Source organism: Syzygium oleosum, unplaced genomic scaffold, assembly GCF_021117445.2.
Source record: "Syzygium oleosum isolate NSW1041296 unplaced genomic scaffold, Sole_v2.1 Sole_v2.23, whole genome shotgun sequence".
Lineage (NCBI taxonomy): Eukaryota > Viridiplantae > Streptophyta > Magnoliopsida > Myrtales > Myrtaceae > Syzygium > Syzygium oleosum.
Genome location: NW_026607507.1, coordinates 6,550,751 through 6,577,707, shown reverse-complemented (window position 1 = coordinate 6,577,707; position 26,957 = coordinate 6,550,751). Strand labels below are relative to the sequence as shown.

The 26,957-nt window shown below is 41.6% G+C and overlaps 1 protein-coding gene across 2 annotated transcripts; it reads left to right on the top strand.

Annotated features, from left to right (window-relative positions):
* Positions 1–825: 825 nt before the first annotated feature.
* Positions 826–21,656, top strand: LOC115680636 (receptor-like protein 7). 2 transcript variants are annotated; one of them, XM_056321448.1, is made up of 2 exons: positions 826–3,026; positions 20,892–21,656. In XM_056321448.1, the coding sequence occupies exons 1-2, from the start codon at positions 925–927 to the stop codon at positions 21,517–21,519; spliced, it is 2,730 nt and encodes a 909-aa protein (XP_056177423.1). In that variant the 5' UTR covers positions 826–924; the 3' UTR covers positions 21,520–21,656. The 2 variants fall into 2 exon arrangements, with proteins under 2 accessions (XP_056177423.1, XP_056177424.1); XM_056321449.1 differs by lacking the exon at positions 20,892–21,656 and having other exon boundaries at positions 1,182–1,308; positions 2,124–3,808.
* Positions 21,657–26,957: the final 5,301 nt, after the last annotated feature.

Sequence of the window (26,957 nt, the reverse complement as noted above, 5' to 3'; positions counted from 1 at the left end):
ACCGTGAAGAAGAAAAAAGACAAAAGATCAAAGGAGAGAACCCACCCGGTAGCCACAAGTTTCTTTAAGACTTTTAGAAGATGAATATATTGGATGGACAAATTATTAAAACAAACTGAAAATCAAGAAGGGCTAAATACAACATTTTGAACTTAACCTTAAATAAACCATGCCAAAACTCATCCCAGATGTTTTTAGAAATGACTTTAAAAACCAACCTTGTTGATTCTCTTCGTAAGTCCCAACAAATTAATATGTTTCGTTAACCGAATTTCTTGGCAAGTGACGATTTCATCTTTTTTATGACAAGTTAGAAAGTTCTACCTGGACGCTCCATTTGTAGCAAGAAAGAAGTATAATTAGGTAGCCCCAGTGATTATTATGGCAAGTGAGCAATACACTGTCCTTCGGTAACAGCACAAGCTGTGATTATGTACCAATATTTCAAGAACACCTAGGGTGATATGCCATGATATAGGACTTGTCTGATTGTGTAAACTAATCAAGTAGTCACACATCAGACTATTTTCCTCCTGCTCAATCCTGAATCACGAGACGCGCTATGCAAGAACAAGTCATATGCAAAGAGATGCAATTCAACACGCTTCATTTATTGTCAGAAGACAAGATTGGCCCAATTTGCTTTCCTCCATTTCCATTTCCATTTCCATTTCATGGTCCAAGTCAAGCTGAAGTGAGATTCGCTGCTCGTTCTAGGATCTGCCCGCATACTGAAGGGGTTTCTGTCACGTGGTCCCCTACTGATGATGAAAGAACAATTATGGAGAAGACAAAAAGCTTGTCTATATAACAATAGTATCTTCACCGTTGGGCTTCTTGTATATCCCAAGTCGAGAAGTATCCTTATCCCACTAACTAGTTTTGCAGAGTACCACAGAATAAGTGTCCTTTTACTTCACCAACATGATAATCTTGCAGTTCTTGCTTTTGCTGTTAAGAGTTGTTGCATCTCTTTCTCTTAATTCAACCCAACCACGATGCCATGCAAATGAGAGATCTGCCTTATTGGAGTTCAAGGCAACCTTTTTCACAAAAAGGCCTCCTTGTTGTGATGAATCATCGGATAAGCATGTGAAGCTTGAATCTTGGAAAGCAATCGGGGAAACTACGAGCAATTGTTGTGATTGGGATGGTGTTGAGTGTGATGAGGCGAGCGGTCACGTGATTGGCCTCGACCTCAGTTGCAGTTGTCTCACCGGTTCCATCAACTCCAGCACCGCCAGCATCCTCAGTCTAGTTCACCTACAAAGCCTTAACCTCGCTTTTAATGGCTTCAATTTCTCTCAGGTACCACTTGAAATTGGAAACCTCGGCTCTTTGCGTGAATTGAATTTGTCCAACTCCAATTTCATAGGCCACATCCTAACTTCACTGGGCAACTTGACCCAACTCACTCATCTAGACCTCTCATTTAATGCATTCTTCGGTTCAGTCCGATCAATTGAAAATCTAACTTTACTTGCTCATTTAGACCTGAGTATAAATTCATTCAGCGGTAAAATCCCATCAATTTTAGGACGTTTTGCTCGACTTAAGCATTTGGATCTTGGCAGTAATGATTTGACAGGTAAAATTCCATCTTTTCTAGGAAACCTTACCAAACTGAACTATTTAAGTTTGGTAGGGAATGAACTCATGGGTGAAATTCCATCCTCTCTACGGAGCTTCATGCAGCTTACTTATTTGGATCTGAGCTTTAATCAATTGACAGGACAAATCCCATATTTCTTAGGAAACCTTGTTCAGCTTACCAGTTTAGCTCTTTCCTCCAATCGATTGACTGGAGAAATCCCATCGTCTTTCCAAAACCTCCAAGAGCTTGAGTACTTATTTTTAGACACAAATGAATTAGAGGGGGAAATACCAACTTGGTTAGGTAGTCTGGCGCAGTTGGGTTATATTAACTTTTCATTTAATAGCTTCCACGGCTCAATTCCAAGCACAATCACTCACTTACAGAATCTCGGCGTTCTTGATCTAACTTCAAATAATTTAAGCGGCACAGTGGAGTTAGATATGTTTTCAAAGATTGAAAGCCTCTTTGTACTTAAATTATCATCCAATAATTTGTCGGTGATGATTAAACCCAACATATCAAAAAGATATTGGGTACTAGGTCTTGGTTCATGCAACTTAAATAGTTTCCCAGAGTACCTTCGTGGTCAAGAAGATCTGTATCAGCCATTTAAAGATCTGTATCAGCTAGATCTATCCTACAACAAGATCAGCGGTCAAGTGCCCGAATGGTTCTTAAATGTAAGCACAAAAGAGCTGGTGTATTTGAACCTTTCTGGTAACTTCCTAACTAGTTTTGGACAGGATCCCGTTACCTTCAAGTGGACAAAGCTTGTCAGTGCAGATCTCAGGTTCAACCAGTTGCAAGGATCACTTCCGATTCCCCCTCCCAAAATCTTGAACTACTACATTTCAAACAACAGACTCTCTGGAGAAATATCGCCAGTTATATGCAATCTAACCTCGATTCGGATGATTGATTTGTCCAATAATAACTTGACTGGGGTGCTTCCGCGGTGCTTGAGTAATTTGAGTGGTTCTTTGGAAGTAATGAGCCTACAAAGCAACGGCTTTAATGGGAAAATTCCTCAGTTGAATGGGGACAACTGTGCATTTCTCATGATTGATCTGAGTTATAATGAATTGATGGGGCCACTGCCAAGATCACTCCGTAAATGCAAGAATTTGGAGTTCCTGAGTTTTGGAAACAATCAGATTAGAGATGTTTTTCCTTCGTGGTTGGGATCACTTATTGGCTTAAAGGTACTTGGATTGCGACATAACAGATTTCATGGACTAGTTGGGGAACCGACAGATGGTTTTGAGTTCCCTAAGCTGCAAATCATTGATCTTTCTCAGAACAATTTGTCCGGTAGCTTGCCATCCGGGTACTTCAAGCAGTGGACTGCCATGAAAGTTTCTGAGAGAGTTCAATCAGACTACATAGGCAATTTTATCCAGGAAGCAATGCCGTTCTTTCCATCCTCAACCTTTGACTACTCTATGAGGGTAATTATCAAAGGCATCCAGATGAATTACTTAAAGATCCAAGAGTACCTCACATTGATTGATCTCTCAAGCAACAACTTCAGCGGAGTCATCCCCGAGACCATTGGAAGCCTAAAGCAACTAGAATTGCTCAACCTTTCCAACAACATGCTCTCCGGTCCTCTGCCTCCATTTTTGGCAAACCTGACTAATTTGGAAGCGTTGGACCTTTCTCAAAACCAGCTCTCTGGAAAGATCCCTCAGGAGTTGACGCAACTCACTTTCCTTGCGATCTTCAACGTATCTTATAACCGTTTGACCGGGCCGATACCGCAGTCACTGCAGTTTGATACATTTGGAAACAACTCCTACAGGGGAAACTCGGGGCTATGTGGCACTCCTTTGTCTAGAAAATGCAGAGATCCCAAAGCATCGCCTCCATCATCTCCGACGTCCGAAGAAGATCAAGATTCGGGGAATGCAATGGAATTAGACTGGAAAATTGTGTGCATGGGGTATGCAAGCGGGTTAGTGATTGGAGTGGTCCTTGGGAACAGCTTCATCACAAGAAGAAGGGCTCAGAGACTTGTGAAGAATTTTGGCAAAAGAAAACAAAGGCGGAGAAGGTAGAAGAGATGGTCCGAAACAAGAGGAATACTCGACCGAAATCTATTGTCTTACTGTGTTTGAGTACCTGTGGCTGTAACTTTCTCTTAAGTTTGTCTGCTGCTGTATATATGTTAACTTAGTCTATATGCATTTTGAATAAAGCATTCTGTAATCACACGCGCAGGAGACATAAATCAGAAAATAAGAAAGTTGGGTAGAATGGGACTTTGTGGTTGAGGCACATCTTCAAAAAAGCCTCCATTCCCGACCGCTCCCTTTCACATTAATTACGTTGAAACCGTTAATTTTACACCAATCGGATAGAAAAATTAATTTTTCCTGCTTATCTATCATTGATTTCACAAAAAAAAAACATATTGTTAAAGTGATTCATGTAATAAATAAAGAGGCCATTACTAATTAATTATATTAGTTGAATAATAAGCAATTATTTAGTTACACATATCTGGCTCATGAAAAATACAAAATTTGTGATCGTTTGATATAGAAGATAAAGAAATATTCCTATTTTTTTTTTATATTTATTGGTTAAAGAGCTTGTAATACAAAAATATGCATACATACATAATCCTTCTATAGTTGCAGGTAGCATGTCTTAGGACCTCTGCTAAGAAGATCTACAAACAGGGCGGTATATTACTTTGTCTTACCACTTGAAGGGTGGAGAAAGCATCCGGGCGATAGTTCGCATGTTTTTTTTTTGGTCGAAGCGATAGTCCGCATTGACTTGGACCTAGATGTGAGGATTTAATTGAATCCGAGCTTTTTTTTTGTGCTTCTCTGTTTCCTAATCCTTCCATACGTGAATCCCCTGAGCTCCATTGCATGTGCTTCCGGTGAGGGAGATCTCTGTCGTGCTACTCAGTCGAGGAGAGAGAATTTCGTCTTTTGGGCTTGGTGATGTAAACGGGTCTCGAAATGAAAATCCAAATATATTCGAATTGAGATTCTGGTTTTGGACTAGACATGAATAATGGGTGGGCCGGCATAGGACCTAAAACCTTGCCCGTGATTGGAAAACTATTAATTTTCTTGATGAAATGATCGGGCCTGCATGAGCTTGGCGGGCCGGGTTGGATGTGTCGAGCCCGAGAGAAATTACATGCCTAGACCCACCCAATTTGTGCTTCGGGCTTGGGCGGGCCGCAAAGCCCGTGATCAGATCCCATTTTAAACCGAATTCATTGATCTACAGATACTAATACCGAAAAGTGTCGAGTACTTTACAAACTGGTTTAGAAAACTGGTCCTCTGAACAACAACGTTATAGTAGAGGGGGAAAGAAATGGAGAAAGGGACAGAGGAGGCAATGGTTTAGATTGGGGTTTAATTTTTGCATCTTTATCATGTTTATGCTTAATTTGTACACTAGGTTTTTTTTTTTTTTAGGTCAGAGTACACTAGGTTACCATAAACCGCTCCGACTAAATATGCTTCATAGTACAGTAACTTAACAAGAATTATGAGAGTGTATGCAATGAAAAAGGGGAGAGCTTTAGATGACTCATTACGATTAGTACGAAGCAAAGAAGCACGTCAACTGGAAAAGGGTCGAGATTGTGTCACAACCGCTATTATAGCTGGTCTGGAACAGCGCGATTAACCTGACTCGAGATCTAAAAAAATGATCCTTTGTCAAGATTAAGCTCAAGATAATTAATGTAGTACAACTAGTCGGCCTATATTTGAAGGGAAGTCTGATCATGCAAGTTAGATATCAAATTCTCCTTCACTACTGCCCATTTGCACGCGAGTTGCCATTGCTGAGCGATTTAGGAAGATAGTTATAAGTACAATTCAGCCTCGATAGTTGACAATTCATGCTGTCAGACTGGTGTGTTGCGGTTTGATAAGAAGTTGTAACCAAACCATCTTAGTGAACAATTTGATGGACCTCCCAATGTAAGAACATCTTCAAACGAAGAGATGTGAAGTTCGAACTCTCTCATTTTCGCCTAAAGAGATGACTTTGACGTTTGGCCCAATCAGTCTTCACTCTGCATCCCTTTTGTCATTACTATTTGAGTATACGTGTTGAATGATAAACAATCATTTAATTATATATATCGCCTCATAAAAAGGCTACAAAAACGTGAACTTTTTTAATATGAAAGATAAAGAAACATACATTCCTATTTCTTATAACAGGATTTGATCATTAGCTTTGCGGGCCGCTCAGGCATTCAACTGACAGCTTAAAATTTTAGAACAATTAGTAGTAACTTTACGAATTTTTACATGGTATCAGAATAGAAGCAGTTGACGGTGATTCCATAAAATTTTACAACAACCAAGTCGATTTCTATATTATATATTTCTATTTTAACTTTCATTTGTGAAAGAAACCGTGTCGCTGACCTTATGTATCATGCTTCTTCTTCTTCTTTTCGGTTAGCGTGTTCTTTGGAGCGCAAGAATTCAAAGTCAAGAGACATCTCTGTCCATAGCTCATAAAATAACATCCTTAGTTAGTAACTCATTTGCAATTGGAAAGCTACTTTTTTGGAATATTTGAGGAGCTGCAGATAGCACCTGAAGCACATCCCAGGGCGGTAAGACCCAAACAAAGTTGAAAAGAAATATAAAGAATGACTTGGAAATTAGGAGGACAATTGCGACTCTTAAGACTTCGATTTATTCTTTTATAGTCCACCGTTGGAGGTGCTATCTGGAATAGAAGAGTCGAGCGGTCCATATCTTGAGTTGTTGAAGTGATTCATGTAATATATAAATAGGCCATTTCTAATTAATTATTTAAGTTTAGTAAAAGGCAATTATTTATTTAATATAGAAGATAAATAAACATATTCCTATTTATCGTATGTATTGGTTAAAAGAGCTTGTAATACAAAATTATACATATATACGTTCATTATCTATCTGTAGTTGCAGACGATTAGCATGTCAGAGGACCTCTGCTAAGAAGATTTACAATCAGGGCGGTTCATGATTTTGCTTTGTCTTCCCGTTTGAAGGTTGTGGATAGTATTCGAGCCATAATTGGCATTGGCCTGTAGCTAAATCCAGAGCATTTAATTGAATCCAGGCTGCTATACACCTCTGTTGAGGGAGAAATTACATACCAAGACCTGCCAAATTTGTGCTTCGGGCCTAGGCGGGCCGCAAAGCCCGTGATCAGACCCTGTTTTAAGCCAAGTTCATTGATCTATAATTATTAATACCGAACGGTGTCTGGTACTTTAAAATCAATTTACGAAACTGGTACACTAAACAACAACGTAATAGACGAGGGTGAAAGAAACGGAGGAAGGGACAGAGGAGGCAATGGTTTAGATTGGGATTTAATTTTTGCATCTTTATCATGTTCATGCGTAATTTGTACAATAGGTAATCATAAACCGCTTTGACTAAGTATCGCTTCATCGCCCAATAACCTACCAAGAATTATGAGAGAATATGCAATGAAAAGGGGAGAGTTTCATATATGACTTGTTACTATTAGTTCAAAGCAAAGAAGCATATCAACTGAAGACTTTGTCAGAGTTGCTACAATAGTTGGTCTGGAACGGCACGATTAATCAAACTTGAGAACGAGAAAAGCAATACTTCATTGTGATTAACCTGAGATAATTAATGTGGAATAATCACCAAAAAAGTCCTAAAATTATTGTACATACGTCAATTCTATTTTAAACATTTTTATTTGGCCAATTTAGTTTGGTTTTGCCAAAATTGAACTTCCACTTGCTCAATTGCTCTACCACTTTGATTGGACACCACAAGAATTTGACATGACCTTGGTATTTGGAGCTACAGCTCGGAAAAAAGAATGACTTGAACTTAATTGCCATCCTATAACGTTTCATCCCAAAGCATTGGGAATAGTATCAATGACTATTTTGCACTCCCTGTCCTTGTGAAAGAAGATTTTTCCATTGAGGCACTACTTATACAATAAGACATTCTTACTACGAATAGGGCAATCCTTTCTTCCCTACAAGTCTGCAAAGCGCAAGAGCATCGTTCCAACGTATTGAAGCCATACTTGGATGCATTGAATGAATGTGAATCAATGCACCTCAGTCCTTAGATAAGGTGGATTCCACTAGAGTCCATCTGTGAGACCAATCTAACTCAACGCGGAGTCCACTCCCTCAATCCTCATGCTTACGAAAAATATCAGTATTGTGCCTTTTTTTTCTGGGTTGTTGACACGTGATTTTTGCCAGTTCGATAAATCGGTGCTTAAAAGGTAAATGCACTAAGATAATGTGAAAATGGACAATAAGGTGAAATAGTAAAATTATTAGAAAATGTGTTTAAAAAAAAATCGGGCCGGTTCAACCCGGTACGACCGAACGGGCCCTTTTCCTCCCCTCTCTTATCTCTTCCAATTGGGCCTAAGCCCTTTTTCTTTCTCTTTCTTTTCTCAATTTGGCCCGGGCCCGAGCCCTTTTTGCCCTGTCTCTTTTTAGCCCAGCCCCTATTCTGTCTTCACCCCCCCTCTCCTCTCTCTCACGCTCGTTCACAGAAGCGACGAAGACAAGAAACGGAAGCGACGAAGGCAGAAACGGCCGACGAAGAAGGTACGAAGGACAAAACGGCCAGGACAGAGCAGTGCGCCGCAAGGTCGAGCGGAGTCTGGCAGGCGGGTACTTTCCTTTGGAGTGAGGTGAGCGGGGGAAAAAGAATGAAGAGGGGGAGAGCTGGTTTAGAAAAGAAAGGAAAGAGGATTGAGGGAATCGGGAGGGGAAGGCAGAGAAGAATCGGGAAGAGAAAGGGGGGTGTTCAAGAGGAGAGCGTCTCGGTCCCGTTGTTCGTATGAACGACGACCGGGCAAATCTCTTCCCCCTCTTTGTTGTTCATTCGCTCGCTCATTGTCGCCGGTTGCCATCGCCGGAGGTCTCGTGATTCGGTGATTCGCCTTCTCGGACGGAGAACAGTCGCGGGAACCAGATTTTAGTCGACGAGAAGAGACGATCCAAGCTCCGACGTCGGTGATTTCCCACCATTCCCGAACCAGATGCCGTCACCGTTAGCTCTCCCTCTCTCTCTCTCTCTCTCTGCTGTGTGTATGTATGTTTCATTATTATATCGCTCCAAAATTTTTTTAGCCGTTAATGATGCTTTGGCCGGAGGTTATTTGTCTCAGTCATCGTCGGTAATAGACCGGCGACGGTCGGAATAGCCGGTCGACGGGGTGTGAGGCTGTTGGTGATCGTCGGCATTGACGGCACGCGACGACGGTCGGAGATTGACAAGTGTTCGGCGTGATCACGGTGGAAGCGGCTTCGTTGATGAAGGCGTGTGGAAGGAGTTCCCGTCGTGAAGAAGACGTCCCAGGGCAGACAAAACAAAAATAGAAAATAATAAAAAGATCCGAAAATATAAAAATAAATAAATAGGACCGGGTTGGATTCGGTATTGGGTCGAGAGCTGGGTCGGATCGGAAGCACCCTGGGCTGGAGGTGTTTTTGAATTGGGCCGAACGTGTGGGTTTATTTTAGTTTGGGGCTTGAATCGTTTAAGAAAAAATCAGAAATTTGGACTTGGTCTATCATACCAAGGCCACATTTGAACTGGGCCTTAAGGCTGGCCCGATTTGACCCAACCCGGACGTTCGGGGTCAGGGTCGGGCCGGCAATTCGGACTTGGTTCCCCTGACCCGATCGGAAGTTCTATTTTTCAGATTAAAAATTATTAAAAAAATAAAAATAAATTCAGAAAAAATTCAAAAATATAGAAAAAATTTAGGAATTAGTTTTGACTAAATTTCACTAGATTTTAGTGTTAATTCTAGTTTGGAGCTTATTTTGCATAAAAAATGTGAAAGTCTTTTTGGTGAGAGTTGAACTCAAAAATTGAATAAGTTACGAGGCTTTTGATTACCTTTTCTTTTTTAAGAGGCAATCTTTAGGTCGTGGGTTGCTTGTTTTCTATTATGATTATTTGATTGCGCACTTTTAATAAGTTGGTCATTATTTTCCATTTTTAACTTGGTTAGGATGAACTTTAGGATCTTCGATAGCTGCCCTGGCACGTTGGTTAGTAAATAGTCAAGTTTAGGTATTGAAAAGGTATTAGTTAAACAATTAGTGTAATCAAGTCCTCGATTTTTAGAATTTCTAGTTGTGCATGCATCGATTGCTCATGCATTGAGACAACATTCCCGCATTTCGATTAGGGTTTATAGTCAATATTAGCTAGTGGCGACTCCAATTGAATGCCTGGATTAGAAAAACCAATGTCGCGCAATATATGAGGCTTGGGAGCGCCTCTGTCCTTAGATAGATGAGCCTTTTAGTTTGTCTTTCGAGCGAACCAATTGATGTTCACGTCTATTGATAAATACCTCTAAATCTATTTCACCCTAAGGGGCGGCCCCTCGAGAATATTGGGGTAGGTCACGACAGGGGTCATTGGAAGAAACGCACAAATGCTAAAGTCAAGGTCATCGAAGACTTTTCAGAGTGTCAAGAACATCAATTCTAGTCTGGCCTAACATTTTTCTCGGTCCCCACTAAGGGCTGTTTATGGATACGAAAATATCGTGCTGATTGGCTGGCATGAAGATGAAGACTTCTGTATTTCCCAGGAAACTGCAGTGGGACCATGAAGAAGAATAAAAGACGGAAAAGATTGAAGGAGAGAACTTAGCCAGTAGCCACAAGTTTCTTTTAGACTTTAGAGGACGAATATGTTGGATGGACAAATTGTTAGGACAAATTGAAAATCAGGAAGTGCTAAACACGACATTTTGAACTTAACCTTAAATTAACCATGCCAAAACTCACCCCAGATGTCTTTGGAAATAAGTTAGAAAGCCAACCTCGTTAATCCTTTTTGAATGACCCAACAAATTAATATGTTTCGTTAACCGAATTTCTTGGCAAGCGACAATTTCATTTTTTCTGCGACAAGTTAGAAAATTTTACATCGATGCTCCATATGCAACAAGAAAGAAGTATGATCAGATAACCCTAGTAATTACTATGACAAGTCAGTAATCACTATTGCATTGGTCTCACAAATTTCTAAATTAACCAGGTGAAATCCAATATTATATGAGGAGACTAGCAAGGATCACTTAAAGGGGGTGAATAGGTGATTTAAACAATTTCTGACCAATTTAAAGCGGAAATGAAAAATCAAGAACAAAGTCTGAACAACGTTCAGATTTTAAACAGTCTTTGATATAAATCGTGCAAGTGTGCAATGCAATAACTAAAAGAAGCTTTAAGAGGTGAGAAAATCTACACACAAGACGTATAGTTATTTGGCTTAGATCAAGCCTGCGTCCACTCTCCTATGCTGGCAGCTTACAGGCTGTATTCCACTAGATGATTAAAATATATTACAGATTTGGAATGATAACACTTTGTGAATGATAGACCACTCTATCTCACTCAATAACTCTTACAATGTGTCTCTCAAGATCACAGATTTTAGCTCACGAAGGACAAGTAACAAAGTTTGGAGTATGCTCAGACTTTGGAATTGTAGATTTTGAATTTCATCTCTTTTCTTGCTCCTCGATACTTGATCTCCTTTTATACTCCTCCACTTCCAAACTAGCCGTTGGACAGTCTTTAAAGGATCATCTTCTAATCTTCAAGTTGTACAGATTTGTATAAAGAGTATTGAGTAATCTGAATCCCGCTGAATCTGGTCACCCATACAACCAAAATCTTGGTTTCCATAAGAAGAGCCTTTCCATTTAAAAAGAAACTTGCCTCGATGTTGATTATCAATCAATTTAAGATAATTTGTATTATAAATTTCCTTTGCAAAATAGCCTTTGAGATCGAGTCAATCAAGACTTTCCATTTGTGAAATCCAAGCCAGATTACTAGCCGTTATGTACGTTCTGAGTTTGCGTCAAAGTCTGGATATAGTCTGGTTCTATATAATTTTATCTCGCATTCAGAACTTATGTCAGGATGGGTAGAATGGGTTGTTCTCTAAAGTCTGAACCTTCCGATTCCATTATAAAGTTTGAACTTCTTCTTCTGCCATCTAGGTCTGAATTTTATCTTTTGCAGTATAGAATATGAACTTCTCCTTCTGCCTTATATAAAGTCTGAACTTCTTGAAGTAATAAGTTTGCCATCTCCAAAGTATAATTTTATAGATCAAAATACTTCAAAGCATTTATCAGACTTACAAAATACTCATGGACTATTTTGTCAACTTCAAAATCTATTAGGAGGTTTTTTCAACATTATATTCTTCTGTTTCAGCTTTTATTTGGGGAAGAAATGGTGTTGCGCGTATATTTTCAAAGCGCCTAAACAGTCACGTTCCGTATCTTGAATTTTCTAAGCTAGCGTGCTCTTTGGGGAGCAAAGAATTCTAAGCCAAGAGACATCTCTGTCCATTACTTGGGCACTCGCAGGCTGTGAACAGTAGTTCCTAAATGACCAAATCAATGATACTTTTCCATCCTGGTTGGGCTCACTTGTCGTCGTGCCGATCTTGGCAAGCTAACAGATTCCACGGGGTGATTTGGGGAACTTGTAAGCAACTCTAGTTTCCCAAGGCTTCAGATCATCGACCTATCCCAGAACAATTGCCTGTAGCTTGCCATCTAAGTACCTTGAGCGTTCGATTGCCATGAAAGTTGCAGCGGCAGATCGAGCGGACTATTTTGGGCAACACAGATCTGTAAATCATAAATGCCATCAAGAACCTCTGTCACAGGCTCTGCCCACGATACACGACCCTGCAACTACTCTATGATAATGACAAACAAAGGCTCCCGCAACTAAAGTAACCAAGTATCTACGAATATCTCACATTCATCGATCTTTCAAGCAACAGTTTCACAATACACACGGTGGGCATTGGGTCAGCAAATCCAAGTGTGAACACGTGACCTTGAAGTTGCCACCCATTAGAAATTTAATAATTATAAATCATCCACATAATATAGATCAATATAGTTTCATTATTTGTGGAAAAAATTTAAAAAACAGTTGCTCAAAGCAGATATTTGAAACTGTCCGCAACGCAGCACGAAACTTTAAAATCTCACTCCGACTAAACTGTTAGTCTAAATGACGAGCCTTCATTACATTTCAAGACTGAAAGAGATTTCATAAGGTCCTAATCTATCATTTCCATATAATTTCACATCTTAACAGCTCTTAAATTGGATCCCGCAATTCAAATATCACATAATTTTAAATTTATGATCTAATTTCAATAATTATTTTGATTAGATGAATAAAAGACTTGAGTTTTACGGGTGTTACGAAACAAAGTTAATCCGCCCCGACGAAAACTCGCTGGTGGGTACATGAAAAACCTTTCTTTTCTTCTTTTATCTCCTTTCTTTTTCTCTGTTTATTTAGTTCTGTGCCCAGAATCAGATTCTGGGTAGAAATGATTTTTTTTTATTTTGTGCCCGGAAATAATTTCTAAGCATTTGAAAGCGTTTGGTAACTGCCCAAAATTTCTGTTCTTAGAATAGAAAAAGAACAGAAATGCATTTGGTAACTACACAAAATTTCTTTTTATTAATAATATTTTGAATTTTTTAATATTTATTTATTTTTTTTTTCTTTCTTTCCCCTTCCTTTCTTGGCCATGGCCGGCCGCCGGCGCCGGCGACTGGCCACAGGCCAAGGCCGGCGAGGGCGTCGCGGCCCTCGCCGGTGGCGACGGCAAGGTCAGCCTCGCCTTGGCTGGGCGAGGCTCGACCTCGCCCAGATCTGGCAAGGCCAACCTCGCCGTTGCCACCCAGGTCTGTCGCCTGGGTGGCGACGGCGAGGGGGACCCTCGCCAGCCACCAGCGAGGGCCGCGACGCCTAGGGGTGAGCATGGTCCGGGTTGGGCCGGTCCACCCCCTAACCCTAGGACCAACCCACACAGTGTTGGTCCTCAATTTTGGGACCGAGGACCGCCCGTCGGTTCCATGGACCCGCCCGGGAACCGGACTGCCGGTCCGGTCCGGTCCGGTTCCCGGGCGGGTCCATGGAATGGGTCCCACCAAGTTTTCCTGGACAAATAAAAAAAAAATATGTGGACCAACATCGGATCAACGGAACAAAAAGAAAAGAATATAACTTTCTATACAATTCCTATACTATGATCGATTCTATTAACCACATCATCCAAAAATCAAGTGGGTACCCATCAAATGAGTGTCTAGAGATAAGAGAGCAGAGAGTTATGAGTGTCTAGTTACGTTTTTCTTTTTTCTTTTTTAATTTTTTTTGGTTAGATTTTTTTAATTAAAATTTTAAAAAATAAATATATTATTATTATATTACCGGTCCGGTCCGGGTGGGCGGTTCCACACCGGGAACCGGGAACTGGACCGATACCCACCGGCTCCAAAAAATTGGAACCGGGAACCGGACCGGTCCCCTTGGGAACCACCGATTCCGGTCCGGTCCCGGGCGGTCCTGGGCGGTCCTGGATTTTTTGCACACCCCTAGCGACGCCCTCGCTAGCCCTGGCCTGTGGCCGGTCGCCGGCGGCCGGGCCGAAGAACAACAATAACCAAAAAAAAGGAAAAAACCAAGAAGAATCAGTTTTGCAAAATTGTTCCAGAATCAAGAAGCTACTTTTTTTTTTATTCTTGATTCTGTTCCAAAACTGATTCTGGGCACAATTTTTTGCAGCACAATTTTTCGCAACATTATGCCTGGGCACAAAAAATTTAACAAACGGATTTCTATTCTCAAACTGATTCTGAAAATAAAAAAAATATAATCAGTCACTATTTGGTAAGTTGCCAAACAGGCCTTAGTCGAAGCTGCACTTTCCTCTTTACTGCTTTTATCTCTCGTGGTCTTCTTTTTCTATTTTCTTTTTTTGCCCACACTTTTTGACCTAGTCAAAGTCCTCGTATTGCATCAGCCATGACCCTTGAATGGGCGAAGGCCAAAATGGTGAAGAGCCCCAGAGTAATGGAGAGAGCTCATTCTGAAATTCAGCAAGTTCTTTGAGGAAAAGAGGGGATCGACGAGCAAGGCATCCAGCAACTACACTACTTTAGATTAATCTTAAAAGAAACTCTACGCTTGCATCCTTCTATTCCCTTCATCACGAGGGAGTTAAGGGACAGAGGTGCAGTCTCCCGAATACGAGATACAGCCAAAAACTATAGTCATCATCAATGCGTGGGCACTTAGAAGAGATCCTGATAAATGGAATGATGCCGAATGATTTCTATCAGAGAGATTTGGAAAACTCTTCAGTTACCTACAAAGGGACTAACTTCGGATACATTCCATCTGGAGCAGGTAGAAGGATGTGTCCCGGCATATTATTTTGTCTTGCCAATATTGAACTTCCACTTGCTCAATTGCTCTAGCACTTTGATTGGAAGCCATAAAAGTTTGACATTTGGAGCTACAGCTCGGAAAAAGAATGAATTGAACTTAATTGCCATCCTATAACGTTTCATCCCAAAGCATTGAGAGTAGTAGCAATGACTATTATGCACTCCATATCCTTGTGAAAGAAAGATTTTGCCACTGAGGCATTACTGATATAATAGAACACCTCTTACTGCGAGTAGGGCTATTCTTTCTTCCCTGCAGTGTCGGCAAAGTGCAAGAGCATGATACCAATGTACTGAAGTGTACTGAAGCTATACTTGGATGCACTGAATGAATGTGAATCAACGCACCTCAGTCCTTAGATCACGTGAATCCTGCTAGAGGCCATTTGTGAGACCAATCTAACTCAACCCAAAGCCCACTCCCTCAATCCTCATCCTTACGAAAGATATCAGTATTGTGACTTTTTGCAAGGGTTAGAGAAAAAAACGCACATATGTTTAAGTCAAGGTCATCGAGGACTTTTCAGTGTATCGAGAACATCAATTCAAGTCTCGCCTAGTACTTTCCTTGGTCCACACTTAGAGCTGTTTACGGAAACGAAAAATTCCAGCTGATTATTTTGGGGAAAAGTGCCAAAAAAGTCCTAAACCTTTTGCATTAGTGCCAATTTAGTCCTAAACCTTTTTTTGGTGCCAATTCAGTCCTAAACCTTTTGCATTGGTGCCAATTTAGTCCTAAACCTTTTTTTGGTGCCAATTAAGTCCTAAACCTTTTAAATTGGTGCCAATTCAGTCCTAAACCTTTTATTTTTGTGCCAATTTAGTCCTTCCGGTCAATTTTGACCGAATTTGCTGGCGTGGGCGCTGCGACGGCTGGCATCACCGGCGCCGATGTGGCGCCGACGTGGACAAAATAAATAATATTTTAATATTTTTTGAATTTTTATTTTTTTCCTTTTTTTTCTTTTTTTTTCCACTTTTTTTTTGGTTTCTTCTTCATCGGCCGGTCGCCGGTCCGGCGATCGCCAGGGCGGTGGCCGGCGAGCTCGACCTCGCCGGCCACCGGGAGGGCGGCCTCGCCCGGCGAGGCCGAGCCTCGCCATGGTCGGGCGAGGCTCGACCTCGCCGGATCTGGCAAGGTCGAGCCTCGCCCGGCCCGCGGCGAGGCCGAGGCCGAGGCCGGCGAGGCGAGCCTCGCCATGGTCGGGCGAGCCTCGCCATGGTCGGGCGAGGCCCGACCTCGCCGGATCTGGCGAACGCTCGACCTCGCCCGAGATCCGGCGAGGTCGGGCCTCGCCCGACCATGGCGAGGCTCGCCCTCGCCCGCGCCTCCGGCGAGGTCGGGCCTCGCCATGGTCGGGCGAGGCTCGCCCTCGCCGCAGCCTCCGGCGAGGGCTCGAGCCTCGCCATGGTCGGGCGAGGCCCGACCTCGCCGGATCTGGCGAGGTCGGGCCTCGCCCGGCGGCCGGGCGAGGCTCGACCTTGCCGGATCCGGCGAGGTCGAGCCTCGCCCGACCATGGCGAGGCTCGGCCTCGCGGGGCGAGGCCGCCCTCCTAGTGGCCGGCGAGGTCGAGCTCGCCGCCACGGCCTGAGCCGCGTCGCCGGACCGGCGACCGGCCGATGAAGAAGAAACCAAAAAAAAAAAGTGGAAAAAAAAAGAAAAAAAAGGAAAAAAATAAAAATTCAAAAAAATATTAAAATATTATTTATTTTGTCCACGTCAGCGCCACATCGGCGCGGTGACTCGCCGCCGGCCGCCAAAGGCCCACGCCAAGAAATTCCGGTCAAAATTGACCGGAAGGACTAAATTGGCACAAAAATAAAAGGTTTAGGACTGAATTGGCACCAATTTAAAAGGTTTAGGACTTAATTGGCACCAAAAAAAGGTTTAGGACTAAATTGGCACCAATGCAAAAGGTTTAGGACTGAATTGGCACCAAAAAAAGGTTTAGGACTAAATTGGCACTAATGCAAAAGGTTTAGGACTTTTTTGGCACTTTTCCCGATTATTTTGGCTGGCATGAAGATGAAGACTTCTGTATTTCACAGGAAACTGCCGTGGGACCATGAAGAAGAATAAAAGACGGAAAGATCAAAGGAGAGGACCTACCCAGTAGCCACAAGTTTCTTTTAGAGTTTTAGCGGACGAATTTGTTAGGACAAATTGAAAATCAAGAAGTGCTAAACCCGACATTTTGAACTTAACCTTAAATTAAACATGCCAAAAACCTGATGTTTTTGGAAATAACTTAGAAAACCAACCTTGTTCATCCTTTTTGAAAGACTCAATTGATAATTACACTCCAACTAAACCGTTACTCTAAATGATAAAAGCCTCCATTACATTCCACGACCAAAATAGATTTCTGTCAAATTCCACGCTCCACAACGTCCTAATCTATCATTTGCATGTAATTCCACAGCTTAACAACTCCTAAATCAGATCCCCTAGCTCAAATATCACATAACTTCGAATTGATGACCTAACTCCGATAATAGATGAACAAAAGGCTTGAATTCTTACTAACCTTGGCTTGGTGAGGTCTGCATAGCGTGAACATGAGAAATCTTTGTTTTCTTCCCTCTCCTTTCTCTATTTCTTCTCTCTGTTCATTGGACCAAGCTGTGCTTTTCCTCTTTCTTTCTTGGGTTAATACCACGAAAAATCCTAAATTGGTACACCTGATACAAATTTACCAAAAACTAATTTTTTGACCACCAAAAATCCAAATCTAGTACATTTGTGACAAATTTACCTTCTGTTAAACTGGATTAATATCACAAAAAATCACAAACTGATACACCTATGACAAACGGAGAGTAAAACCCCGAACTAGTACACACGTCAACCGTCATGTGTCATCTAACTTAGAAATTTGATGGTAAAATTAAACGGAAACTAAGGCTCCGTTCGTTTGGCGGAAAATATTCTCCCGGAAAATATTTTTCGGGTTTTCCGGTGTTCGGGGCGGAAAACATTTTCTGTGGGAAAATATTTTCCTTCCCCCCTCACAAAATAGCCTAAGTCTATGGAAAATGACTTCCGCTTCTTCAAAAGCGGAAATCATTTTCCTGAGCTTCTTCTTCTTCTTCTTCACTACAGGTCGCCGGCCGCCGCCACCGCTGCCTTCGCCGCAGCTCGCCCAGCCGTCGCGCCGCTGTCCACGGCCGTCGGCCGCCGGCCGCCGCCGACGCCGCCGCCGCCGCCGGACGTTGGCCGCGGCCGCGGCGCCGCCGCCGGCGCCGGCCACCGGTCGCCGCGCCGGCCGCCGCCGCCGCTGTCGCCGGCGAAAAATATTTTTAGAAACTTTTTCATATTGGTCGCCGAACACCGGAAAATTATGTTCCGGGAAAATATTTTCCAAAAGAAGAATATTTTCCGCCAAACGAACGGAGCCTAACATAGAATGAAATTGTCACATGTGTACCAGTTTTGAATTTTTGGTGATCAAAAAATTAATTTAGAATAAATTTATCATAAATATACCAGTTTGAATTTTTTTTTAATATTGATCATTCTTTCTTTTATCCATCGTGGTCTTCCTTTCCCTTTTTTTTGGCCCACACTTTTGACCGAGTCAAAGTCCTCACGTCACGCGAGAAATCTTTGTTTTCTTCCCTCTCATTTCTTTCTTTCTTTCCTCTGTTCACTGGACCAAGCTGCACTTTCCTCTTTCTTTCTTTTATCTCTCGTGGTCTTCTTTTTCTTTCTGTTTTTGGCCCACACAGACAGTAGGATTGTTGATTAAAATCAACTCACTGCGTTAGAGTAAAGCATGAGAACGACATCGGAGAAGAACTTGTCTATATAACTAACATCTTCATCATCAGGCCTCATGTACACTCGAGTTGGCAGAGTGAGTTTGAGAGTAGCACTAGATTTGCTAAGGTAACCATGGAAAAAGAGTCATTTCACTTCAACTATATGATACTCTTGCTTACTCTTGTTGCTTCACACTCTCTTGCTTCAACCCTACCACGTTGCCATGAAGACGAGAGATCTGCGCTGTTGGAGTTCAAGGCAACCTTCTTCACCAGACAGCCTTGGTGCTGTTACAGCGTCACTTCAGATGAGCGACCAAAAATTGAATCCTGGAATGCATCAACAGGGAAAACTCAAAGCGACTGCTGTTTTTGGGCTGGTGTTGAGTGTGATAAGGTAAGCGGTCACGTGATCGGCCTCGACCTCAGTTGTAGTTGTCTCTCCGGTAAAATCAACTCCAACACCAGTATTTTGCGTCTTCTTCGCCTAAGACGCCTTAACCTTGGCTTCAATGACTTCTTTTGTCATATTCCTCCGGCAATTGGAAATCTTGGTTCCTTGACTGACTTGAACTTCTCCGGCTCCTACTTCATGGGCCACATCCCACGTTCGCTCGGTAACTTGACCCGACTTGTCCATCTAGACTTGAGTGACAATTTACTAAATGGTACGATTGCATCTTCTTTTGGCAACATCTTCAAACTGGAGTATTTGAGTCTATCCTTCAACGAATTTGGAGGTAAAATCCCATCTTTTTTTGGACGTCTTGGTCACCTGAAGCATTTAGATCTAAGCGGCAATTCTTTAACGGGTGAAGTTCCATCTTTCTTGGCAAATCTGGTCCAGCTTAAGTATTTAAGTCTAGGAGCCAATATGTTAATTGGGCAAATTCCATCCTCTCTCGGGAACCTCGTCCAACTTACTAGTTTAGATTTAATGTTTAATCAATTAACAGGCGAAATCCCGTCTTCCATTGGAAATCTAGTTCAACTTGTCAATATAGATCTTGGATATAATCTATTAGCGGGTGAGATTCCTCTCTCTTTCCAAAACCTCCAGGAGCTTAGGTGCTTAACACTTGCGTCAAATCGATTAAGTGGTGAAATTCCATCCTCGCTGGGGAGACTCACCCAGTTGATCGACGTTCACCTTTCATTCAACCAATTCCATGGTGCAATTCCAAGCACGATTTTCCAATTACAGGGTCTCAGCACTCTTTATTTGAATTCAAATAACTTGAGTGGCACAGTGAAGTTAGATAAGTTTTCAGAGGCTAAAAACCTTCGAGAACTTGTGTTATCCTCTAACAAACTGTCATTGATCGTCGAAACCAACATAACTCACCGGTACTTGGTTCTAGGTTTAGGTTCATGCAACTTAAATAGTTTCCCTGAGTTTCTACAAGAACAAAATGATTTGCATTTGCTAGATCTATCCGACAATAACATTTCCGGTCAAGTTCCTAAATGGTTTCTGAATGTGAGCACAGAAAACCTCTATAGATTGAACCTCTCTGGCAACTTCCTAACAAGTTTTGCTCAAGATCCCGTTATTTTCAAGTGGAAAGAACTCTTTGTAGCAGATCTCGGTTTCAACGAGTTGCAAGGATCAGTTCCTATTCCCCCTCTTGAAATCCAGCACTACTTCATGTCAAATAACAGGCTCTCTGGAGGAATATCGCCACTCATATGCAATCTAAGCATTATAGAGATGATCGATTTGTCTGATAATAATCTGACTGGGTTTCTTCCACAATGTTTGAGTAATTTGAGTGGTACTTTGGAAGTAATAAGTCTACAGAGCAACAACTTTATTGGAAAAATTCCTCAGTTGCATGGGAGCTTCTATATGATTGATCTAAGTTACAATAAATTGCAAGGGCCACTGCCAAGATCACTCCGCAAGTGTAACAACTTGCAATTCCTTAATTTCGCAAACAATCAGATTAAAGATGTTTTCCCTTCATGGTTGGGCTCACTTCCAGGATTGAAGGTACTTATATTGCGGTATAATAGATTTCATGGATTTATTGGGGAACCGGCTGATAGAATTGAGTTCCCTACGCTGCAAATCATTGACCTATCTCATAACAGCTTTTTTGGTAGCTTGCCGTCCAAATACTTCAAGCATTGGATTGCCATGAAAGTTTCTGAGACAGATTCGTCAGGCTACATTGGACATAGCAATGGGTCGGTCTGGGATTTCTCTCCATTCGTAACCTTTGACTACTCTATGAGGGTAATTGTCAAAGGCATCCAGACGAATTACTCAAAGATCCAAGAATACCTCACATTGATTGATCTCTCGAGCAACAACTTCAGCGGAGCGATCCCCGAGACCATCGGAAGCCTAAAGCAACTAGAATTGCTCAACCTTTCCAACAACATGCTCTCCGGTCCCCTACCTCCATTCTTGGCAAACCTAACGAATTTGGAAGCATTGGACCTTTCTCAGAACCAGCTCTCCAGAGAGATCCCTCAGGAGTTGACGCAACTCACTTCGCTTGCAGTCTTCAACGTATCTTATAACCGTCTAACTGGGCCTATACCCCAATCACGGCAGTTTTCTACATTCGAAAACAACTCCTACAAGGGAAACTCGGGGCTATGTGGCACTCCTCTGTCTAGAAAATGCGGAGATCCCAAAGCGTCACCGCCATCATCTCCAACGTCTGAAGAAGATCCAGATTATGGAAGTGCAATGAAATTAGACTGGAAGATCGTGTGCATGGGGTATGCAAGTGGGTTAGTGATTGGAGTGGTCCTCGGGAGCAGCTTGATCACAAGAAGAAGAGCTCAGAGCCTTGTGAAGAACTTTGGCAGAAGAAAACAAAGGCGAAGAAGGTAGAAGAGATGGTCCGAAACCAAGGAATACTCAACCGAAATCTTTCATCTTCTGTGTTTGAGTACCTGTAACTTTCTCTTAAGTTTTTCTCTTTTAGATATTAACTAGTCCATATGCATTTTGAATAAAGCATTCTGTAATCATACATGTGTTGGAGGACACAAATGAGAAACGTCTATAAATAACAAAAAGGTCGGGTAGAATGAAACTTTTGAGCCACGTTACGTTATCACTAAACTCCGTTCCTTCCACTTCCTTTCATAAAACCATAAATTTTTACACCAATATGTTAAAAAGAAACTTAATTTTTCTGTTTAACTAACATTTATATCCCTAAAAAAAATTCTTGAAAGTGATTCACGTAATATGTAAAAGGGTTATTATTAATTGATAATATGTGTTGAATAATAAGCAATCATTTAATTAAATATATTGGCTCATAAAAAATACAAAATGTGAAATCTTTTAATAAAGAAGATTAACAAACATACATTCCTATTTCTTATATGTGTTGGTCAAAGAGTACGCAATAAAAATATACAATAACACAAAATTCAACAATACCACTTTAAAACAACTATATGTATCATCATAATTAGATTTCACAACCAAATTGATGTAACGCTTTCACGAAGCATTTCACATTTTTAATTTGTTTCAGAAAGCAATTACTAAACTAAATTAACATTTCTTTAAATATGAAAAGCAATGCAAATCACAATGCGAATCCTAGAAATGAAAATGTAGTCAATGTCCGATCCAAGATTCTTTAAAACAAATGCTCCAGACAGTTTCACTTTCTTTCCAAAATACCATGTCATGCCATGCTTATCTTATACTAGTCGGCGTTTTGCTTACTTAGCGTTGAGGCTGATTCACCAATAGAGAAGGCAGGTTGGCCTAGATTGGGAGATAGGAGATTGAGGTCCTGGGATAGGAGTCCGCAACAGAAGCTGAGTGGATTTCAGGGCGTTACACTGGCCAAGTACCAGAATGGTTCTTAGATGTGAGTAAAGAGAAGCTATTGGTTCTGAACTTTTCTATTAACTTCCTAATGGGCTTTTTGCAACCCCTTGATGTTTTCAAATGGAGAGCGATTAAGACTTTAGACCGCAGCTCCAACAAGCAGCAAGGACCGCCTGAAGTCTTCCTGACAACCGTCTTGCACTATCTTGTGTCGTATAACGGACTCTCTGGACAAGTTTCGCCGTCATTTGCGAATTGAGCTCCATACGTGTCCTCGATTTGTCTTGCAACGCCGTAACCGGTGTACTACCACCAATGTTTGAGCAATCTGAGTGACACTTTGGAAGTGATTAGCCTATGAAGCAACTTCCAAGGAAGAATTCCTCAAGTCAAGAAAACGAGTGTGTAATTGATGATGATTGATTTCAGTTATAATCAATTCTGTTTTTTTTTTGGTCGAACGGTTATAATCAATTCAAGGGCCATTAATCATTACCTGGGGCACTCGCAGGATGTGAAGAGTAGGAGTTCCTAAATGTGCAAGATGACCAAATCATTTATACTTTTCCATCCTGGTTGGGCTCACTTGTCGTCGTGCTGATCTTGCAAGCTAACAGATTCCACGGGGTGATTGGGGAACTTGGGAGTAACTATAGTTTCCCGAGGCTTCATATCATCGACCTATCCCAAAACAATTGCCGGTAGCTTGCCATCAAAGTACTTTGAGCGTCGGACCGCCATGAAAGTTGCAGCGGTAGATTAAATGGACTATTTTGGACTACCCAGATCCGTAAATCATAAATCCCATCGAGAACCTCTCTCACAGGTTCTGCCCCGATACCTCACCCTTCGACTTGTTGAAATACATGTATGAGTTATGTTAGAAAAGTTCTACATCGGAAAATTGATGTGGTATTGAGCAATTAATATATCCTAATTGGCCCATAATTCATTTGCTTAAGTTTTTGAGTGAAGGTGGGTCTAACTTGATATATTGACGCGCTCGAACTTGGGCTCTCTCTTAGCGATCTCCCTAAGTGAAGGTATAGGGCTTTTAGTACGCACTTCCAATAATTGGTATCAGAGTCGATGGTTGATTGGTAGGCCTCCAATCTGTCATGATGTTTGGTGAATATCTTAAGAAAATAATTTTATACGATGAACGCTTGTTTCGAGTGGAAATTTATTCCCTTCCACATTAATTACTTAGAAACCATTATATTTTTCACAAATCATATAAAATACACTTAATCTTTCTCATTATCTGACATTGATATCACTAAAAAAAATATTTAATTTCATAAAGGGGTCGGTACTTAATTAATTATATATGTGGAGTAATAAGCAATTATTTAATTTCACATATTGCGGCATAAAAGTAGAAAATGTGACATCTTTTAATATAGAAGATAAAGAAACATACATTCCTATTTCTTACATGTGTTGGTTAAAGAGTTTGCGACATAAATGTAGAATGGCTCAAAGTCCAACAATACTGCTTTCAAATAACCATATGGACCGTCATAACTCATTGTATAATCAGAGTTCACAAGCCAAATCACTTATCACATTTGCGAAGCATTTCACATTTTCAATCCGTTTCAGAAAGCAATTATCAAACTAAGTTCACATTACTTTAAATATGAAAAGCAACACAAATCACAATGTTGAAAACGTAGTCAATGTATGATCCAGGTTCTACACAACAAATGCTCCGAACACTTTCGTGCTTCTTCCGAAAACCGTGTCATCCCATGCTTATCTTATATACTCATCGTTGAGACTAGTTCACCAATAGTATTGGCCGATTGCCCAAGATTTGGGAGATAGGAGATCGAGGTCCTGGGACAGGAGTGCACATCAGAAGCTTCGTGGATTTCAGGGCTTACACTGGCCAAGTACTCGAATGGTTCTTAGACGTGAATTAAGAGAAGCTATTGGTTCAGAACCTTTCTACCAACTCCCTGACGGGCTTTCCGCAACGCCCTGATGTTTTCAAATAGACAATGCTCCAGACCCTACACCTTAGCTTCAACAAGCTGCAAGGACCGCTTTAACTCCCCCCTACAACCGTCTTGCAACATCTTGTCTCGAATTACAGACTCTCTGGACAAGTTTCGCTGTCAATTTTCCTAATTGAGCTCCATACATGCCCTCGATTTGTCTTACAACGACTTGATCGGTGCACTCCCACCAATGTTCGAGCATTCTGAGTAAACACTCTCGAAGTGATTAGCCTATGAAGCAACAACTTCCAAGGGAGAATTCCTCAAGTCAAGAAAACGAGTGTGCAATTGATGCTGATTGAATTCAGTAATAATCAATTCCAAGGGCCATTACCCTGGCACTTGCAGGCTGTGAAGTGTAGGAGTTCCTAAATGACCAAATCAATGATAACAGATTCCGCGGGGTGATTTGGGGAACTTATAAGCAACTCTAGTTTCCCGAGGCTTCAAATCATCGACCTATCCCAGAACAATTGCCGGTAGCTTGCCATCTAAGTACTTTGAGCGTTGGACTGCCATGAAAGTTGCAGCGGTAGATCAAGCGGACTATTTTGGACTACACAGATATGTAAATCATAAATCGCATCAAGAACCTCTGTCACAGGTTCTGCCCACGATACACGCCCTTCGACTACTCTGTGATAATGACCAACAAAGGCTCCCGCAACTAAAGTAATCAAGGATCTACGATTCTCTCACATTCATCGATCTTTCAAGCAACAGTTTCACAATAGACACGGTGGGCATTGTGTCAGCATTTCCAAGTGTGAACACGTGACCTTGAAGTTACTCCAAATTATAAGAGCCTTCATTACATTCCAAGACCATAAAAGATTTCTGTCAAATTTCACGCTCCACAATATCCTAATCTATCGTGTTCATGTAATTTAACAGCTTCACATCTCCTAAATCGAATCTCGCAATTCAACATCACATAGCTTCAAATTTATGACCCAACTCCAATAATTACTCTGATTTTACGAACAAAAGACTTGAATTTTACGGGTGTTACAAAACGAAGTTAATCCAACTTGAAATCTCTGTGGCGTGTACGGGAAAAACCTTATATTTCTTCATTTATCTCCTTCCTTTCTTTCTTTTCTCTGTTCACTGGACGAAGCTGCACTTTCCTCTTTCTTTCATCTCTCGTGGTCTTCTTTTTCTTTTTTTCTTTTTTGCCAACACTTTTTGACCGAGTCTAAGGCTGCGTTTGGGAACACTTTGGGGGAAAGTCTTTGGAAAAATGTAAAGGACTTTAAGTTGAAGGATTTTAATAAAATGCAAATAAGTCCATTGCAAAGTAACTTTGGGTAAAATAGTATTCGGAAAAATTATACTTGCAAGGCACTTTTTTTCATTTTTTTTTTATGAAAAGTTGAAACCCTTCGCCGGAGCTGGTGAAGGGCAGGCGGCCGCCGACGACCCAGATTTGGTGCCGGTGGCTGTCGTCTGTGGTCGAAAGACCTCAGACGATGGCCGCGCAGCGCCAGATTTGGGTCGCTAGTGGCCCTCAAAGGTCATCTAGGTCGCGCGACCTCAGGCGGCCCTCGCTTGGGTCGCGTGGCCCCTCACGGTGGTCTTGCGAGCCTAGGCGACGGTCGCTGGGTTGCACGACCACGCCGGCCCCCCTCCGGCCGGTCGACGTCCCCTCATAGCCACGCCTGCCGAGGTGTAAGCGAAGAAGATGATGAACAATGACAGACGAAGCCAAAACCGGAAAATCAAAAAGTAGATGAGGGTAGTTTCGGAAGAAATTTTTTTTACTTATCTGGGAGACTTGCATGCCGAGAAAGCTGAAAGCCCAAGGCAGCCTAGGACCTACCTTGGGCTTTCAGCCTTCACAAGGCTCACTTTTGCTGACGGGGAGTTTTTAAAATTGTTCCCAAACACCAAAATTTAGCCCAAGTAGCTTTGAATGCCCAAAGCCGCTTGGCAAAGCCAATTCCAAATGCACCCTAAGTCCTCGTATCACATCAGCCATGACCCTTGAAAGAGCGATGGCCAAAATGGTGTAGAACCCGAGAGTAATGGAGAGAGCTCAATCTGAAATTTGGCAAGTTCTTTGAGGAAAAAAGAGGATCGACCAGCAAGACATCCAGCAACTTCACAACTTGAGACTAGTCTTAAAAGAAACTCTACGCTTGCATCCTCCTGTTCCCTTCATCACGAGAGAGTTAAAAGGGACAGATATGCACTTTCCTTATACGAAATACAGCCAAAACCTATAGTCATCATCAATGCGTGGACACTCAGAAGAGATCCTGATCAGTGGAATGATGCCGAATGCTTTATATCAGAGAGATTCAAAAACTCTTCAGTTATCTACAGAGGGACTAACTTCGGATACATTCCATATGGAGCAGGTAGAAGGATGTGTCCCGGCATACTATTTGGTCTTGCCAATATTGAACTTCCACTTGCTCACTTGCTCTACCACTTTCATTGGAAGCCAGAAGAGTTAGACATGAC